The following is a 19,836-nucleotide window of genomic DNA, read 5'->3' as shown; positions in this document are numbered from 1 at the left end:
CAGTTAGAGAATGATTTGGTTGCGTCTTTATCTGAAGAATTCTGGACTTTGTCTTGGAGCGTCCTTCTTTGAGAATCGAGCTCACCATATCGAGTGGGTCATCGCCTCTGATTCGGGATATTTCTGATTTTGAAGGTACATGGCTAGAGGAAAATAAATCCTCTTGCCCCTAGATAGGTATGATGTCTTTGATAAGAGCACCCGAGATTGTGCGCCCTAAATTCCTAAGATCCTTGAAAGGGTTAGTTAAATCATGTTATGCTTATGATGTCATGATGTCATGCGAGTGCAATGCATTCAGCACAGCATGGGATAGGAAGGGAAAAAAGTCCTTTGACAAAGCCTGCAAGGAAACAAAGGTTAGTGGGTTATGCGAATGCAACTTATTAGGCCTAGCGTGGGATAGTGAGGGCCAACAAGTTCTTTAACAAAACCTGCGAGAAAACAAAGGTTAGTAGCAAATGCAAACAAATCACACAAGTGCCCTTAGGTTTAGAGGCTTGCATGAAAGACGATCTTAGGGTAATAAGGACGAGTGAGTCCTACAAGAAAAACCTGCAAGAAAACCAAAGGGTTAGTAGCAAGCACAAACAAGTCACACAAATGCCCTTAAATTTAAAGGCTTGCGTGAAGTTCGTAGGTAAGTACCCTCCCCACTGAAGTTTAGTTGGTTCAACCTGTCCTAGATAAAGATCGGGTTCTATGGTGCTCATATCCCTGATCTTTCTCGTGGGCGTTGTCTCAACATAGCACACAATCGGCCAGCCAAAAGCATCCCTTGAGTCCAATCTCAATGAGTGTAGCATCGAGTATCAACCAGCTTCAGTCAGGAATCCAAAGCCAGCCATCTCGCTACTTCCTATGGGCCAAAGTCAAGTTCAACTAGGGTTCTAAGGGCGAATTAGTGCTTATGACACCACGCGGTAGCCAAATGTCTCCTCGATCATATTCAAGGGCCATCAGGACAAACCAAAGCATCGCACTAACGGTGGCCACCAGTTCAACCATAACGATACATGTCGTACAGCCTTCCTGGTCTCATGCCACATACCTAAGGTACACTAGATCCGGGTGTAGGATCTTTCGCACAGTAGAATACCCAAAACAGCCTCTAAAGATAAAGCAAACAAGTCAAACAAATTTAAAGTGATCCTAGCTCTAAGGTAACCCCTCTTTTATTCGAAAGCATCCCCAGCAGAGTCGCCAGTTCTGTAATACGGTGAACTGACTTTTAATCGATCGAAATGTACGGTAAGCAAGAGTCGCCACCGACTTTTATTTTATCCAATTGGAAAGGCTAAAAGAACAGGAAAGACCTTTTTGAAAGATTTTGAGTTCAGGGGGTAAGTTATGCAAAGGGAAGGTTTAAGGCACCCTTTGCATCCATGGTTATCCATGGGCTCTTAATTGCTTAGCTCACTTTTGTTTGTTTGAATTGTTTAAAAAAAAACAGTGTATGAATAGAAATTTTGAATAAGAACTTTAGCTTGTAAATAAGCGTTGTCTTTTTGAATTTCATTTGAAAAGAGTGAGAAAATAGTTTTTGAATTTAGAGCAAGCAATTAGTAGCAACTACCCTAAGTTTGAAAATTCGTTCTTTTAGCTTTTCAGGCGAAAGGATCTATCCATACCATGAAGGGCAGGAAGTCTTTCAATTGGATGTTTAAGGGTCATCGAGTAATCGTTCGCCATAAGACTGTCCCATGCCATAAAGAGGGCAGGTAGTCTAAGGGAATGATATAATAGTCATTAATCTTTTTAGGCATCATGCGAGGATACCTTAGCAATTGGGACAAATCATCATTTTACCGAGGCAACATCGAGGGACAACTTTGATGATGAATGAACTGAGGGCAACGTTTGCTTTAGGTATCCTCGGAATCGAGGGACTTGACTATTTAGTACACTTGAAGGCAGCAAGGCAACAGTAATAAAGGCAACCAGAGGAATTACCCTAAAGGTGTGTGGGTGCAACAATCACGTGGTTAACTTCGATTACATTTATCTTGTAGTTAGGTGATCTATGTTCAGTTCATGGTTTGCACTCCCTAAATTACTAACCACGCAGTAATATAATAATATAACATCACAGTTTAAGTGCCTTCAAGGCCAATCAATACAACCAGTAAACAGTTACATAATAATAGGGGAAGGGGACAATGAAACCAGCGGATCCCTTAATAGGGTTTGACACAAGTAATAAAAAGTAAGGTTTAGAGTTACCAGACTCGTAGCTTTGGCGACTCGACAAACCTTTAGCTTCGATTGATGAAGGTTGATGGGCAGAGGTTTGCCTTGAAGTTTTAAGAAGCATTGACCCTGACCATTAAAGAATTGACCAAAGAAAAAAGAAGTAGTGAGGGTATGGTTAATTCAAGGTAAAATAACAAAAATAATATTTGAATCAAAATAAATAATAAAAATAAAAGCAAAGGTTTAGAAACTTAGCTTCTTGATTGGCATGGCGCGTAACCGGAAGAATTTTGATTATTAACCCTGAAAAGGACATAGGAAATATTTTTAGTGTAGGCACGTTCTTCGTAAACCTTTATTTGATAACAGTGACTAATTATCATGCCAAAATAAAATCAAGGTTTTAAAGTCATGGGTTGAACATGTAAAGTGACTAAATTAATGTATATGAAAATATATATATAATCGAGGGTTCGATTAAATAAATTAAATGGTTATAAAAAGGAAGAATATTATTTAATAAAAAAGAGTTTTTTAGAAAAGGTAGTAAAAAGGAAGAATGTTATTTAATCAAAAAAGAGGAAAAGAATAATAAATAATAATAGCAAAAAAGGAAAGCTAATTGTATAATTGAAAAATAAATAAATAGTAAATAAATAAATAAAAAATTAGAGAAGCTTAGCTTTGTTTGAGTGTGGCTTTAATCTTGAGGGTCCATGGTGAGGAGCAGGTGTTGGGCGTCAGATCCTATGAGGCATTGATCCAGTGGTGGATGCATGAGGTGTATGGTAGTGGCATACGTGATGGCTGTACTGGATCCGCGTCGAACCAATTATAGAAAAAATAACATCAACCCTGGGGATCGAACCCAGGTGTTTACACCCAATGAACAATATCTCTTGCCAACCCTGCTGTCTTTATTATCTGTTTAAAGTACCAATTCAAAACAATTAAATACAAAATTAAGAGTTAGTGGTGATTCAAATAGCCAGTCAAAGAGTGGGGCCCTCGATCGCTGGTGCCACCAATGGGGGAAGGGAGAGAATTCGCTGACAGTTGACCAGCGAATCGCGTTGCACGTAGATGCCACGCAGTCATCATCTCCTTCCTCATGAACCTGCACTTATTTGCCTCGAAATTTCCTATGTTTTAGCTACGAATTTTTTGTAGCGAATATCTGCAAGAACACAAAGCTCAGAAAACACGTTAGCAAATGCATGTTAGCGCCCAGATCCACCAAAATTGTGTCTACAAGTTCAATGGCGTGCTTCGTTTTGTCTGAAACGGGTGGTAAGTATGAGAACGAATGCTCGCAAGTTCCAACCCTCAACAATGGTGATTCGTAATTCCATGCAACACAATTTTGTAGGGGCGGTATTGGTGTGTCGTAGGCTTCAAGAGTGATTAGGAATGGTTCCTAATGATCTCAGCAGCGTGAAAAAGTAATTGGAACTCGTTGATCTTGGCTATGGAGGAAGTAACTCGGTGCCCTAGTATTTTTGTCAAAACTTTAAAGTTGGAAACCCTTATTTAGAGGTCTGACTGCGTGGTCCTCCTCTTGTGCTCAGCATATTGAATACATATAGTGGCTGATTTTAGGGTTTCAAATGGGCTTGGACTTTGTATGTTTGGAGAGAATGAAAATTGATTGAAAAATATATTATTTTCTTTCTATTCTTGACCATGTTTGTTCACTCTCTCTACAAATCTTGCCTTGCACGAATTCCCTCACCAAATATTTATTTTTGGTCCCTTGATATGTTTGGAAAATAAAATCCTTTGATTTAAATCATTATCTTACCATTTTATTTGATTTACTAATATTTAGATAAATGGAAATTTAAATAAATAAGAATAAATACCATAAGAGTGGAATAATGGATTTAAATGTCTTGAATAAGTCTATGGATATGTTTGAGATCCATAACTTAGGCCCATTTGAGAAAAATTCAAGTTTTGTTCAATATTCACTTCATGCATTTCCTCAAAATTTGACTAACTTTGACAACAGTTGACTTTGTAGGTCAATCAGTCGACTGTTGACTTTCTGAACAATTGAGTGACCAATCCTTTGAGATGAGACTTGATATTGATGAGCCATATGAGATGCCTTGAAGCCATTGATTCATTGAGTTTCCTTTGGGTGAGTCAACCATAGTTTCTGAGCTTTTGTATTGGAGAGTGTGTTTTGTGGAGCTTTGTGTTTTGATTTGATTTTGTGTATGGAAAATAGCATGGGCAAATTTTGGGGTATGACACAACCACATCAAAGTCAATTGGTGTCAAAACCTTCACTGGTAAAAGACTCAAAATAGCTAAGTCTAGTGCATTTAAAGCTCCATGATTTGTCAAAGTATCTTAAAACATGCCAAGTATCAATGATCCTATAAGTTGTTCTATAGTAAATTTTGTGCATTCATTAAGTTTTAGAGACAATGCTAAATTTACTAACTCTTGCATATTCAAATAGGTCAAGAGTCTGATACCAAAAAAGAACAAAGTCAAAGTTCATACAATTCATAAAATTAAGAGTGACAAACTTATGACTCTCAAAATGCAAGATATAGTGGGCCTTAGAAAGCATGATGAAGTTCCAATTGTGATTCCTGAAGAGGATACAACAATAGGCAGCAGTGGTAGTGTTAGGAGATTGAAAAGTTTGGGTGAAATTTGCAAGAGTTTATCTCAATGAAGATTATGTTAGAGACTTGGAGTTGTGATGATATTTTGAATATTATTCTAGTTCTATATTTTGTCATGTCATGTATTATAGTTTATTTTGGATATTTTATCAGCATTATGTTATATGTAAATCTATGTAATGTTATAACCATTTGGTGTTGTATCAACACTATGTAGAACAACTTGTATCTATTTCTAATATCATGAACTGAACATTGTTGTATGTTGTTTAGAAATCTTTCAAAACTGCATTGGAATTTGATGTCAATTTGTATTTAAATTTTGTATGACAATATTGTTTGGTAGTGAAGGTTAATGATGATAAATCATAACAGACTTATAGGCCAGAATATATACAAATCATAGGTCATACTCTGTAAAGAATTTAAACATAATAATAGGACATACTCTGTCAAAAATTATAACAGAATTTTAGGCCATACTCTTTCCAAATTATATGTCATTCTCAATCAAAGTTAGGGCCAGAGTTTATGCCATCACAAGTAAACTAAACTAGACCAAATTTAGGCCATGCTTTGTCAAAATTTTAATAGAATTTCAATAAAAACTACGGCAAAAATAATCCAAAATTAAACCACACTATGTCATATTCAAAAACTTTCCATTAACATTAACTATCATTACATTTTGATGGATGTAGTTCAAACAAAACATACATCAACATCATTACATTACATTATATTAACTTGGCTCTTTCAACAATTACACCTAAGTATGTAATAGACGTTAATCATAAACGAAACTTCAAAACAAAACAATTTCAAATTTCCAACAAAAGCCTTTTAATTCAATTTCTTTTGCAAATTGTTGTTCTTATTCTTTGAAGCTTCATACAACTCTGTCAACAAATCCACAACTTCCAAATCATTCATCTTGCTCCCATCTACATTTCCAACATTATAATAATATTTTGCTTGTTTCATTTCTTCATCCCATTTGAATAAATCACATGTATCATCACCCTGCAAACCAAGCCAAATTATTTTAAATATAATAGAAATCATAATCAATAGAGATGAAGAAGACACGTACCTTCCAAAATGAAAATCTTCAGAAAATCCTTCCTTTGTTAGGCATGTTCATACAATGATAGGACACCATATGAGCTTGACACCCATACATCCTTCATGGATGGCTTTTCACATATGTCGAGGACATGGACATAGGATTGTTCTTCTAAACTTGGAAGAAGATATTGAAACGAATTTGAATCTAATTGTTGAGGTGATTAGATGAGATGAAGTGAAGCTTTAGTTCAACTCTTTTGAAGTATGTGAGCGCTTTTGCAGAAAATTTTGGGGAAGATCACTTAGTTTAACTCATGATTTCGAGAAGATGATATTTAAGAAAATTTTAAAAAAAATAAAATAAAACAAATGTTTAATCAAGTAAAATCCAACCTAGCACATTTTCTTCCTGCCTAAGTGTCAAAAATCTACCATTTATCCCTCCACGCTAGCTTCCGTTAGAGGCGGTTAATGGGAGAGACCAAAATTATGGATGGAAAATATTAGGAGAACCATTATTGCAATAATTTTTAGGGATTGGAATTGAATTACATGACCCCAAACATATTTAACTTTTAATGAAATAAGTTGGAACAAATGGACCATTTTGAACATGATCCCACAAATCAAAATCAACCACATTTAAAAGCCATTGCATTCTTGCTTTCCATATGGTAAACCGTTCACCATTAAATGCTGATGGTTTGTTCATAAAATACTTCTTATTAAAAATAAGTATTTGAAGTCATCAGACTACCTCATGGGACGATTAGTTTTAAAATAAGAATTAGACACTAATGTCACTTATTGGCCAAGTGACTCCAAACACAATAAATGATGGGTGAATTGTTATATTAGGATTTCAAAAACAATCTACAAAAATGCTTGATTTTAAAAGATTTATGCTAGAAAAGAAAGATGAAGAAACAAAATAATATTAAAGAGACGAGAAAGGGAAATAAGCAATGGAATAAATAATAGAAATAATAGAGGAAGGGATAAAAAATCAGGCCATAGATTTATCCTTGTTCGGCCTAAACCAATTGACCTTTTCTAGTCCCCAAGAGTTTCCTCTTGAGTTTTTACACAGGATCAGTGTAAACATTCTTACGTAACCACTTGAGATTTTTCACAGGGTCAACTCAAAATCTTTCCACAAACAGCATGAGCTTTTACAATGGTTCAACTCAAATAACCTTAAATAACCAGAGCTCTTACATTGGCTCAACCCAATAACCTTAAACAGCAAAAGCATATACACATGCTCAACACGATAACCGTAAACAACCCTAACTTTTACACTAGCTCAACACAATAACCTTTACCAAGAATTTACACATTTAACTTGTTACCTTAAATATATTTCAAATGGATCACAAGTAGGGGTGGGAATAGGCCAGACCGACTAATAGGGGCCTACGGCCCAGCCTACATAGGCCTAGGTCAGGCCAGGCTTTTTAGATAAATAGAAAAGGCCTAGGCTTTTTTATAAGCCTATTTAGCTAAAAAGGCTAGGCCACAGGCCACATAAAAAGCCTTTTAAGTCTAAGAGGCCGGCCTATTTAAATACATATGAATAATTTTATTATTATTATTATATTATATTTTTTACTTTGAATTAAAAATATAAAAATAAATTTTAGTTATCTTGAAGAAATTATGAAAATAAGATGAAAAGAATCTTATGAACAATGTCATAAGTTGTTTCGATAAGTTCTCTCAAACAAATAATATCACAAAATTGATGCTACTAGGTAAACTCAAATAAACTAATGCAAACAAACATTTAATCTCATCGATCTTTTAATTTGTTAGTCTATATAAAGACGAGTTGAATGACTTATTTACAAATGTTCAAATGAAATAGGCTTTTAAGTAGGTTAATAGGCCAATCAGGCCTTCAAAAAGGCCAGGCCCAGGCCAAAAAAATAAGCCTATGATAGGCTATAGGCCAGGCTTAGGCTTTGAATATTATAGCAGGCCAGGCTCAGGCTTGGCAAAGCCTAGCTCGGCCCAGCCTATTCCCACCCCTAATCACAAGATAACTACACTCATGAACAAACGAGTACAATGCTACACAAGTATACCACAATTCTCATATGAAATTTTTTATTCTCTTGGCACTAAGGAAACTCTAGTAAAAAAATGAAATTTATAAAAGAATGAGTTAAGGAATGATAGTAGAAAGTTTTAATTCAGAAAAATGGTGTATTTTAAAACAAGAAAATGCTCCATTTATATAGAAAAATATGGCTAAAAAAGTAAACAATGTAAAGAAACTTTATGTTGCTTACCAGGAAAATAATGGGTGTATGGTCTTAGAAGAGTACCTTTCACTTTAAAGAATATTTAGTCCTTTCTCACTCAAGTGACCATGTAAAGAATTGTGAAACTTTTTTCCTTTATTACCATTAGTGATCCTTTGACGATCTTCCATATGTCACCACTACCAAAATAAGTGTGATAACCTTAAATACCCAAGCTTTTGACTAGAATCAAGTTGAGAAGAATATCACGAGAATGTCTCACATTCTTCAATTTAAGCTTGCTTCCAACATCAGTTTTAACCCAAACATCTCACATGCCAACAATTTCACAAACTCTCCATTTCCCATTTTTAGTGTCTCAAAATCACCAACAGTATAAGATGAGAAGAAATCATACTTAAGAGTAACATGACATGAGACACCTGAATCGATAATCCAAATCGAATCTTGACATGCAAGGTTTATAGTTATCGTCATAAACAATATAGACATCACTGTCACATGCAAGTGTTGTTGTGTCTTTATCATTTTTCTTCTTATTATATTCAACATTTTCCCATGAATATTATCTTGAGAAATATAAAATTCATTTTTATATGTCTCACATTGTCATAATTGTAGCATATAATTTATTTTCTAGTTGCTGGCTTTTTTCTTAACTTGTCGCGATTCTCAAATTTGTCTTGCTTATGAATTTTTTGTCTTGCTTTTCCCCTATGACTCTTTAACTAGAGCTTCACAATGATTAAGAGTAAAAATTAAACCATGCTCCATTTTTTTAACTTCATCATTAATCATGCCATATTTAACCGCTAGCATTACCAACTTTCCATTTGCAGCTGAATTAGCAAGTGTCACACCATGAACTTCCCAGTCGTCAAGAAAGGAACTAAGTAATAATAAGACTTGTAACTCATCATTCAACTTAATATCAATAGGTGCCAAATTTTTCACTTTATTAAGAAATACACTCATATATTCTACTATTAAATCATCATCCTTGTATTTCATATTAATTAGCTTCCATATCAAACATGCTTTATTTTGCAAGTTCTTGCGTTCATGCAACTTATTCCATATTTTATGTGCTTCAATTTCGGTTTCAATACACTCAAGTACACTCAATTCTAAGAAAAGATAAAATTATTCAACCGATATACCAAAATTGAAAGTAATATCAATTCTTTTTTTTTCCTTTTATAAATAAATGGTGAGTCTCACTCTAAAACTGAGTCCACCATACCATAAGAGGAATAACAATACAAAATGCAAAAAAATGACATTTAAACAAAGTTATTTTTGAAGACTAAAGTTGACATATCTTTTATTTTTTCAAATATTTAAAATCTAATTGACAATAAAAAGAAAAAAGAAAAGAAAGAAGAAGAAAGGGATATAAAATTCTTATTTATTTATTTTTGGTAGATAAATACAAGATAAAATAAATATTCAAATATTTAATAAATTGTAAATAAATAATTGTGCTAGACACCAGCTAATACAATCACCTAGAAGTGCCAAAGTTGTAGAATATAGAGGAAAATCTTTGACACATGGAAATTTTCATTAAATTTTATAAATGTTCAGTTGTAGATAAAACCAACAAAATTAGAGAGCAAAGAAAATTGTAAAAATAAAATATTTAAAAAATGAAAGTGATTAAAACCTGTACTAAATTCAATTAAATTTCAAAATGATTTGATTTTGTTAAAGTCCAATTAATTGAAAATATATATTTATAACAAAAAAAATCAAAACAAAATTAGAGAATGTGAAGATTATCAACAATATGTAAGAGAAGATGTGTTGTGTAAATTTAGAAATTATGTGTTTCCTAATTTCAATCTTTGTAGTATTCATATGTTTGGAGAAATTGTTAGATCCTCGTAATTTAATTGGAGTAACTTTGATCATTATATGGATAAAAGGAGAGAGGTTAAATGAATTTTTTTTCTGTATAGATCAAAACACAATATAACAAGGACAATAAGAGAAAATATCAATGCAATAACTATGAGTACTAAGGGAAGCACAACTACATCTCTTCAGTAAAAACTCTACTAAGCAGCAAGAACTAACCAGAAGGAGGTCGAAGACACTCAAGTTGGTATTGTCTCAGATGTTTGATAGGGTTCTCGAGTTGGATCGAGAAAGCACATGAGTTCCCCATGAATCTACCAAAATACTCTTTCTAAGTAAGAAGAATGCTCAAATCTGCCATATCCTTCACTGACGCCAATTTATCTGAGAACACGATATCATTCCAAGACTTTTAGATTGACCAGACCATGACATGCCAAATCATACTACACCACTAAGCATAGACATACTGCCAAGAGTGAGAAACATCTGAAAAAGAGCCAGGTGATCCCTTGGTATAGCTACATACCACTCTAACCAGCTGAAAATTCAATACCAGACAAATACCACTACATCGCAAGTCATAAAAAGGTGAGATGATGACTCTAGAAACCTCTAATAGAAAGGGCAAGAAACACCCTTCGAACCGATGAAGAACCATTTCTTGAGTAGATTCTCTCTTGTAGCAATCATATCTTATTGTAGTTGTCAAGAGAAAACAATTACTTTAGAAGGGGTCCAACAACACCAGATACTAGAGATAACCGATTACAATAACGAGACTTGACTGCCTCTAGGAAACTCATGAGAGAGGAGAAAATCCTACACAGAAGTCATAGAATAAGAACCACCTTTAAAGTGGCTCCACCACCACTTATCAAGCTTGGAGAATGGAATAAAATTCCTAACTACTAAAAGAAGATCAGATATCAAGATATGCACACACTCAAAAATACGAGATCTACTCCACTTAAAATTCCAAACCCAAATTTGCGTTGAATTTTAAAGTCATAAATAGTTAATTAAATATAAAAAATTCAAATGGTTCACGGACGATAGAACATACAAATGCTGATTGCTAGTACTACAGTCTCATTCCAATTTTTGAAAAAAAAAATCATAATATAAAACAAATTCATTTTTTTAACTCCTTATATTTTGTCCCTCTTTATCTTCCATTTCCACCAACGTTATACTCTCCAACGCATGGAAACACATATTGTTCCATCCAACCAAAACCTTAATTTCACTCCAACATCTTCTCTCTCTTTCAATCCTTAGCAACATCCTCCATGGAAGATCTTCCATCACCACTTCCACCAAAAACATACAAACTAACCGCAACTTCAATCTCTTACACCAAAAACCTACAAACAAACAACATCATCGTTGCACCATTTCTCATCTTCAAAAACTGCACACCAACTCCACCAACCTACATCCTCAAAGATGTTTCCCTCACAGCTTACCCTTCTGAGATTCTCGCCATTGTTGGTCCAAGTGGTGCAGGAAAATCAACTCTTTTAGACATTCTTTCAGCTAGAAGATTACCCTTAAGTGGAACACTTTCACTCAACTCTTCACCTATTACCAACCCTTCAACATTCAGAAAACTCTCAGCTTATGTTCCTCAACATGATGCATGTCTTCCTATGTTAACCGTTGCTGAAACTTTCGCCTTTTCCGCTTCTCTTCTTAAGCCTAAAACAATTGACATTGCTTCCATTGTTTCATCTCTTTTGAATGAGCTTAGACTAACACATTTGGCTAACACAAGGCTTAATCATGGTTTGTCTGGTGGTGAACGAAGAAGGGTCTCTATAGGACTCAGTCTTCTTCATGATCCTGCTGTTTTGTTACTTGATGAACCTACTTCTGGTCTTGATAGTTCATCTGCTTTCAAAGTCATGCAAACCCTTAAATCAACTTGTGTTTCGTATAATAGAACCATTGTTCTTTCCATTCATCAACCTAGTTTCAAGATTCTCTCTTGTATTGATAGAATCTTACTTCTTTCAAAAGGGACTGTTGTTCATCATGGAAGCTTAGCTTCACTTCAATCTTTCTTGCATTCAAAAGGGTTCACTGTTCCACATCAGCTCAATGCATTGGAATATGCTATGGAAATATTGAACCAATTGAATATGGTTAGTCTTAGTCCAATGATTACTCCACCTAGTCCACCTGAATCACCAGAAAATTCTAAATCTGCTATAGTTTCTTCTGTATCTGACAATATTGGAAGAACTAAGAGAAAAGGAAAAGATCTCAGGTACAAGAGTTCAAGGATTCATGAGATTTGTACACTTTTTAAACGGTTTTGGAAGATCATATACAGAACAAGACAACTTCTTTTGACAAACACAGCAGAAGCACTTCTGGTTGGTCTTATTTTAGGAACAATTTACATCAACATTGGGTTTGATAAAGAAGGTATAGTGAAAAGGTCTGGTCTATTTGCATTCACTCTTACCTTCTTACTATCCTCCACAACAGAAACACTTCCAATCTTTATCAACGAGAGACCAATCTTGTTAAGAGAAACATCAAGTGGTGTTTATAGGCTATCATCTTATCTTATAGCAAACACACTTGTTTTCTTGCCATATTTGCTAGTAGTTGCTGTTATTTACTCTATTCCAGTTTACTTCTTGGTTGGTCTTTGTAGCTCTTGGTTCTCTTTTGCTTATTTTGTTCTAGTCATTTGGGTTATAGTTCTTATGGCAAACTCATTTGTCCTTTTCTTGAGTTCTCTAGCACCAAACTACATTGCTGGAACTTCACTCTTGACAGTGCTACTTGCAGCATTTTTTCTGTTCTCTGGTTACTTCATCTCCAAGGAATGTTTACCTAAGTATTGGCTATTCATGCACTTCTTTTCTATGTATAAATACGCGCTCGATGCGCTTCTTATCAACGAGTATTCTTGCTTAGCTACAAGGTGTTTGATATGGTTTCAAGAGAATGATCATGAGTGCATGATCACTGGTGGAGATGTGTTGCAGAAGAGAGGGCTCCATGAGAGACAGAGATGGACCAATGTGTACTTTTTGATTGGATTCTTTGTTTTTTATCGTGTCCTTTGTTTCTTGGTTTTGCTTAGAAAGATTTCAAGATCTAAAACATGAAGGGAAAGAAGTGAAAATGGTAAGCATATAAGAATTTTCTTCAACTATTATTATCCTTTATTTTGTATCAACTTGTTTAATTATTTCATCTTGTTTATGCAAAGTGTATATATAAGTATAATAATGTGAAACTCATGCAGCAACAAAGAAAGTTTGTTTTTCTAAGATATTAAGTTGACTGTTTCTTTTCTCTACTTTGGTTGTAATGTTAAACCTCATTAATTCTTTTATTTGGATACATATTGTTTTGAATGATTTGGTATGGTTATATGATATTTCATTTTCTTGATATCTATATATACACAAGTGGATAAATAGTACTTAAGATTGCGACATCTCATGATATATGAATGAATCTTAGATAATATACATGCATTATTATAGCGATTATATATAACAGGGAAATCCACATAGATATATCTTGGCCTATTCAATTGTTCTATTTGTTTAACTTTGTTGTGATGGGGTCACGGGTCTCATTAGTTGAAAAGGTGAGAGAAGAATCCACAGCTGTCTTCTTCATTCATAATGAAAGTGATTTTTGTCACTTGGCTAACTTGTTGCTGCTGATCCATTTTTTGTCTGCTATCTCTGAGCTATAGTGTTGGTGCTCACGGGTTCTTCATTTGTGGTATCCCGTGAACTTACTCATTTTTTTAAGTTGAGTGCTGCATTGCATAAAATGAACATGCCACTTTGAGTCATAGTATCTTACTTTTCAAATTTTCACCCATCCAATAAATAGTACTAAAGTTTATAGAATGAAAATGATGAAGCTAGGACACCCAAAAACACGACACTGAAATGTCGGTACCGATAATAATTTAAAAACATGAGTAAATTATTAAATGTAATCATAAGTGTCAGTGTCAGTTTTGGACACAGACGCTAACACAAATACACTTTTTTCGATGCTACGTAACATATTGTGCTTCAAGAGAGTTTCATCTATTGTATAAATTCATTGTGGTGATATAAGCAATAATTGAAAGAGTCTAATTATTAGTACCTCAAAAGAAGGTCTACAATAAATATTAGAAAGTTAAGTTACAAATCATAACATTCTCCCTACAACTATTTTACACCTACCTAAGAGTAGTATTACATTCAAAACAAATAATCTTAATACCAAGAATCCATTCCATTCACCTAAAAATGTGCATTTGGACAACCTACATAATTTAGGTAAGTTCAACAGCCTACTACTTTTGCTACTTTGCTACACTGCATGGTTTAAGGCACAAAGTGAAGAGTGAGACCAATGTTGTGTCAAAATTCATTCTTCTTTTTCCATTGCAGCAAGTCACAGAAATCAATATAAAGAGTTGTAGGTATAGCAGGTTGCAATGATGGAAATTATGCAAATGAAGAGAGAAGGAACTAGGGTGATATTTAGTAATCTGCCCACACCCAAATAGCCGGCAAGGGTAATAGTTGCATCAGCAATCACTCTTGCAATTGTTCCAGCCTCTGTAGATAGAAGACCTCCATTATATGTTCCTCGAGAAAGCCTCGATGACATTACTCGTGAAAGCAGTGACAAGTTGATGCCTGCATAATATAATGCATTAAACATTGTCAAAGATCATAAAAATGAGGCTCGCCGAGCTCAATTGAGGGTTTATTCAATTTTGGTCATTACCGAAAATAGAAAAGAAAATTACTAGTAAAATCATACCTTCAAGCACTTCAGCAGAAACAAACATGAGAAGACCTGAACAGATATACTGTAGCTGAGAGTATGGAACGATTACATGAAAGGCCGAGACTATGCCAATTAAAACCATGATTTCTGATGCCAACAGAATTTGCCTGCAAATAGATCAATAGAAAGCTGTTATCTCTTTAGCTTCTTAAGGATCATATATCAATTTTCAACAAATTTATAAGTTCTAAATTGATCTTGCAAAAGAAATCTAAATTGAAAACCATAATCACTTAGATATTTCTATTGCTTTGTCTATTGAAGTTCAAAATTTACTATCGTGCATCTTACTACAAAATCTAGAGATGCTTTTAAGGTTGCAATCAAATGAGAAATGAGTTTTTATTATATGTTACCTGTCGTCAAACAGGTTGCTTATATAGCTTCCAACAATAACATTTATAGGAAGAACGGTCAAACCAAGGCCAGCAAGAAAAATGGCAACTGTGCCTGTTGACCACTTAAAGTAGTATGTTGTGATGACACTAGATTCTGCTAGTAAAATCTCCATTACATATTTGAGCATGAAATATATTAATAGCTGAACCTGAAGTTGTAAAAAAACTTGGTCAGAACCATTTTACCTTGCCTTCAATTGGAACTTTGTGAATTGCAAGATCAAACAATTAGAACATAAATAACTCGCAACAAAATTATCGATGATAATACTTAATAAGATGGATAAGGAACTCCATAATCTCCAGAGATACATGATGTGTAAATTATCTTGTGCCCAAGAAGGTGAAGGTGATGTATTTGAAGTTAAGCTAAAGCTATAGGTATACATCCTCTAATTCTATTACCTTAGTGGAACAAGGTGTATATCTGGGAATTAAAAGTCTACATCAAGCTTCAGATTCCTTAGTTTTATCTTAGGCATCATTTACATCCATTGGTTCGAAAGCATGACACATCTCAACTCAACTATAAATGGACTTGGAATTACTGATCACTAACACAGCCTATTGCAGTTAGAAGGCATGAGATCGACCAGTTAACAAATGATAATCATGTAAAGGAAAAGCAAAAAAATAAAATAAGTTCAATTTTCACCTATTTGACATTGAAAGAAAACTATCAAGAGTAAAATACAAATAGCAGTTCCATAACTATCTAAAATTGTCTTTTTTGTAATACAGAAGCATACTGTGTTTGACTTTGACACAAAAAGAAAATTGGTTTTCATTATCAGAAATGATACGAAATTCAACATATAGTGGATTGCTAATATGACATTTAGAGTTGCTCACAAACCTTTACAGAAGGTGTAAGGAGTCTATATGCAGAACCAATTGAAGCGGCTGGCCGACGAGATTCCTCTGGAGCTTCCTCGCTATCATCATTATCCTGATCAGCATTGTCATCTACCTTATCTTCCGAAGTAATCAGCAATGGTTGCTGTAGGCCCTTTTCAAGTGCATCGCCATCTACTAGTAAGGGAAAAAGTGTCATAGATGATTTACTATAATGATTAACAATGTAATTAGAGGCCTGATACAGATTAACATGTTGCTAGATAACAATAGAAAAAGTAAAAGTCATTAGTAGAGGTACCAGCATTAGTTTTCTCAGATTTCTCTGTTGTATGGTCCTCATCAAATTCACGAGAAGGTTCCACAAAAGAGATCCACAACCATATTGAATACATAAGCCAAGCAATAGTCATAACCCACCCTGGCAAAGTATCTTGATTAAATGTAAGATTGTAAATCTTAAAATTCGTCTGCAGTAAGCCAGCTAATGCAGGACCACAGGCCATTCCAAGAGCGCTGGCACTAACAAAACCTGCTGATGCTTGCATGCGGATTTTCAAAGGCACGCAGTCACTGATATAGCGCCGGTTTACTGCTCTGGCAGAACCAAATCTGCAATTATAATACAAGTTTATAAACCAAATGAGGTCTTAATGTAATAATAATCATCTAAAGTGAAATGGTAAGATACAATATGAAAACCTATGCTCATCAAGTAATATTGAAAGCAAGTAAGAGGTAGAAAACTAGTTACCCACAGCAAAGACGGCCAATTAGGAGAATCCATATTGAATTAAAATCATACGCTAAGGCATACATGGTATTCCCGAGAAAAAGAACTATGCTACTGAATACAAGAGGCCTGAAGTATGATTTATTTGACCATGCACTGAAATATACCGAGGAAAACAGCTGAGCAACGGCCATTGCACCAATCACAATACCACAGACTGTTGGTGCAGCCCCAAGGTGCATTGAGTAATCATCCGCTGTAGGGACAATGATATATGTATTGACCATATATAAAAATGTGTTAACCAAGTTTAGAAGAAGAGATGTAAAATGGTATCTCTCATCAACATTCTCATCAGCAGGTGCAGGCAGCTCTTCTTGCATAATGAGTGCATGTTGCCCCAAAAAGTTAAGGAAATTGGTTGAGTGAGTTAACCTATCCACAGCTGCTTTTACCGAATCGATGACAGGGTCCTGCATATTTAAGACCAAGTAATCATGATGGATATCAGAAAACTTTAAATTTCTTCTTCTTAGCTAGCTATTAAGGCTTGTTTAAAAATATTGAAGAAAACATGACCAAAAAAAATCAATGCAATGCAACAGAATGTATGTAAAATAAACCTGAAGGGGAAGAGTTGGCTGATCATAAATTGATAAGTAGCTTCCTTGACGATCTTGAAGATCATGAAGGTTACGAGATAAGGCTCCTACAACAGCTCCTAACCCCTGCAAGATCCAGACATGTTAGTCAATATTAATTCCAAATATAAACACAACAGAAATAAAAATGCAAATAAACATGATTTGCACTAAATATATTACCACATGCTTGAACACTTGCTGCAGCTGAGAGTAAGGATGATTTGCACGAGTTTTAACATAATAATCAGTAAATCTATAGCCAAAGCGTTTGTCAAACTTCTTCAAGATCTTTCGCAAACCAACAGCATTTATCTCTACGAAATAGAGAAGCTTTAATAGATCTTGTCCAACTGCTGTATAAGCTTCTCGCAGTTGAGACATTTTTCTTATTTCAGGTTCTTGTGCTTGTTGAGCAGCATCCTGTTGCTCTCCAAGATTTGCTATTCTGCTTGCCAAGAGCCCTTGTTGTTCCAATAGGAAAAGGACAGTTTTCTCAATCTGAATTGTAACATAAAAGTGAGTGAAACCAATGTTACACACAAATAAAGAATCACATACACTTATCACCAGTGACACCAAAAACACGACCCTGACCGTGACACGGACACATATTTTTTCAGAAATGTCGCAGAGGTTATCAAAATCTAAATTGAGCAGTTAAATTAAAATTTACTCAAAAGGCCAAAAATTGATATAGTGAATGGTAATTATGCAACCAAGAAAGAGAGTAAACCTGATTATCTAGCATTCTCGAGAAATCCTTGAGTACATGCCGCCGATCTTGTGTTCCTTGTTCGATTTGTTGAGCGTAATGCTTTACTCGTTTCTTCATTAGTTTGTAATTTATGTAATATCTGAATCAAAAGTCAAGATTATAAACATGCTTGGAGAAAAATGAATCCCAAAATGAAATGAATCCAAACAGTGAGATGAAAGAACATACTCTTGCCATTCTTGAACTTGTCTTTCTTTCAATCTTTTCCCAAAAGCAACCATTTTTCTATGCAATAGTAAAACAAAACAAAGTTAAAAAGTTAACAATGCAAACATTCAAGGCGTAGATCACGTTCAAAATTGTGAAACTGTAATAAATTTTGTAATTGAATTAATCATAATTTTGAATGTGAATTAAATTAACCATGTTTTAAATGTAATCTATGAAGCAAAGATACCGATCAAGACCCGACACCAATAATAATTTGAAAATGAATAAATTAAACAGAATCACAAGTGTCTGTGCAGGTGTCTGGCACCGACACCGACACACATGTATCTAAATCTTGAATGATGAAAATAGCGTAATAATAAGTGTTGCTGCATGCATGTATCTGATTGAAGCAACGAAACAAAGAAATAAATAAAGAATCAGAGCATGCGGATTATACAATGAGAAAGAAAGGAAATGTTACCGAAAAGAACTAGTTAGAGAAAGACAGTGAGAATGGATATGGATGCGAATCGATTGGAAGAAGAAGAGAGATGCAGAGAGCGAGAAACGAGAAGTGTGATTGTAGTGTCTAGGTTATGTAACAAACAAAACAGAACGAGTCCTATTCTTTCTCACATTCCACACGTGAAATTGGAATATATTAATTTTTAGGTTAAATAATATTATTTAATATAATATTAAAACACATTTGAATTTAACTTTATTTTAAACTAAATTAAGATTTTAAATTAAATTTTAGAATTAACTCAAAGGCAATATAATTTTCAATTATTATTTTATATTCTTTTTAAATATTTTTATATACTTTTGTTTTTTATCAATGCAATATAATATAATATTTTAGAATGTTAGTCAAAGGAATATAATATTTTTATGTTAAATGAATGTTAGTCAAAGGCAATATAAAGATTATTTGTATACTTTTGTTTTTTTTTATCAAAAATAACTCAAAGGCAATATAATATTTTTATGTTAAATGAATGTTAGTCAAAGGCAATATAAAGATTATTTATATACTTTTGTTTTTTATCAATAATATTTTATTTAAAATATTAAATAAACTCATTTATGTTAAATGAATAATAGGCAAAAGTAATAAAAATATTATTTATCTATTTTGTATTTACATTAAAAATATTTTAATTAAAATTTAAAATTAACTCATTTATGTTAAGTGAATATTAGTCAAAGGTAATATAAATATTATTTATCTATTTTTGTTTTTATATTAAAAATATTTTAATTAAATTTTTAAATTAACTCAATTATGTTAAATGAGTGTTAGTCAAAGGTAATATAAATATGGTTTATCTATTTTGTTTTTATATAAGAAAAAAAAACATCGGATAAGAAAATGAATAATATAAAAAAAGTTTAATATAAATAAAAATTAA

At 33.7% G+C, this 19,836-nt stretch overlaps 2 protein-coding genes across 3 annotated transcripts; one reads left to right on the top strand and one right to left on the bottom strand.

The window, feature by feature from the left end:
• Positions 1-11,176: 11,176 nt before the first annotated feature.
• LOC131643597 (ABC transporter G family member 4) lies at positions 11,177-14,087 on the top strand. Its single transcript, XM_058913856.1, has one exon. It carries the CDS (start codon positions 11,323-11,325, stop codon positions 13,156-13,158), a length of 1,836 nt encoding a protein of 611 aa, XP_058769839.1. The 5' UTR covers positions 11,177-11,322; the 3' UTR covers positions 13,159-14,087.
• Positions 14,088-14,172: 85 nt separating this feature from the next.
• Positions 14,173-19,037, bottom strand: LOC131643596 (SPX domain-containing membrane protein At4g22990-like). Of its 2 annotated transcripts, none has more exons than XM_058913854.1 (11): positions 18,903-19,037; positions 18,437-18,493; positions 18,227-18,347; positions 17,674-17,991; positions 17,473-17,577; positions 16,871-17,322; positions 16,418-16,728; positions 16,118-16,293; positions 15,220-15,410; positions 14,837-14,970; positions 14,173-14,709 (listed from the first exon to the last, which is right to left on the bottom strand). In XM_058913854.1, exons 2-11 carry the CDS (start codon positions 18,487-18,489, stop codon positions 14,471-14,473), a joined length of 2,100 nt encoding a protein of 699 aa, XP_058769837.1. In that variant the 5' UTR covers positions 18,490-18,493; positions 18,903-19,037; the 3' UTR covers positions 14,173-14,470. The 2 variants fall into 2 exon arrangements, with proteins under 2 accessions (XP_058769837.1, XP_058769838.1); XM_058913855.1 differs by having other exon boundaries at positions 16,118-16,290.
• Between the last annotated feature and the right edge of the window lie 799 nt (positions 19,038-19,836).

Source organism: Vicia villosa, linkage group LG1 (genome assembly GCF_029867415.1).
Source record: "Vicia villosa cultivar HV-30 ecotype Madison, WI linkage group LG1, Vvil1.0, whole genome shotgun sequence".
In the NCBI taxonomy this organism is placed as follows: Eukaryota; Viridiplantae; Streptophyta; class Magnoliopsida; order Fabales; family Fabaceae; genus Vicia; species Vicia villosa.
This window is presented reverse-complemented; position numbering and strand designations above follow the sequence as displayed.

Bases quoted from the DNA above. Each gene is read 5' to 3' on its own strand.
- LOC131643597 (XM_058913856.1), top strand. From the start codon at position 11,323: ATGGAAGATCTTCCATCACCACTTCCACCAAAAACATACAAACTAACC.
- LOC131643596 (XM_058913854.1), bottom strand. From the start codon at position 18,489: ATGGTTGCTTTTGGGAAAAGATTGAAAGAAAGACAAGTTCAAGAATGG. The intron at 17,578-17,673 runs GTAATATATTTA...TGGATCTTGCAG, and splicing joins AGCAAGTGTTCAAGCATGTG to GGGTTAGGAGCTGTTGTAGG. The intron at 15,411-16,117 runs GTTTGTGAGCAA...TTACAACTTCAG, and splicing joins TCCTTACACCTTCTGTAAAG to GTTCAGCTATTAATATATTT.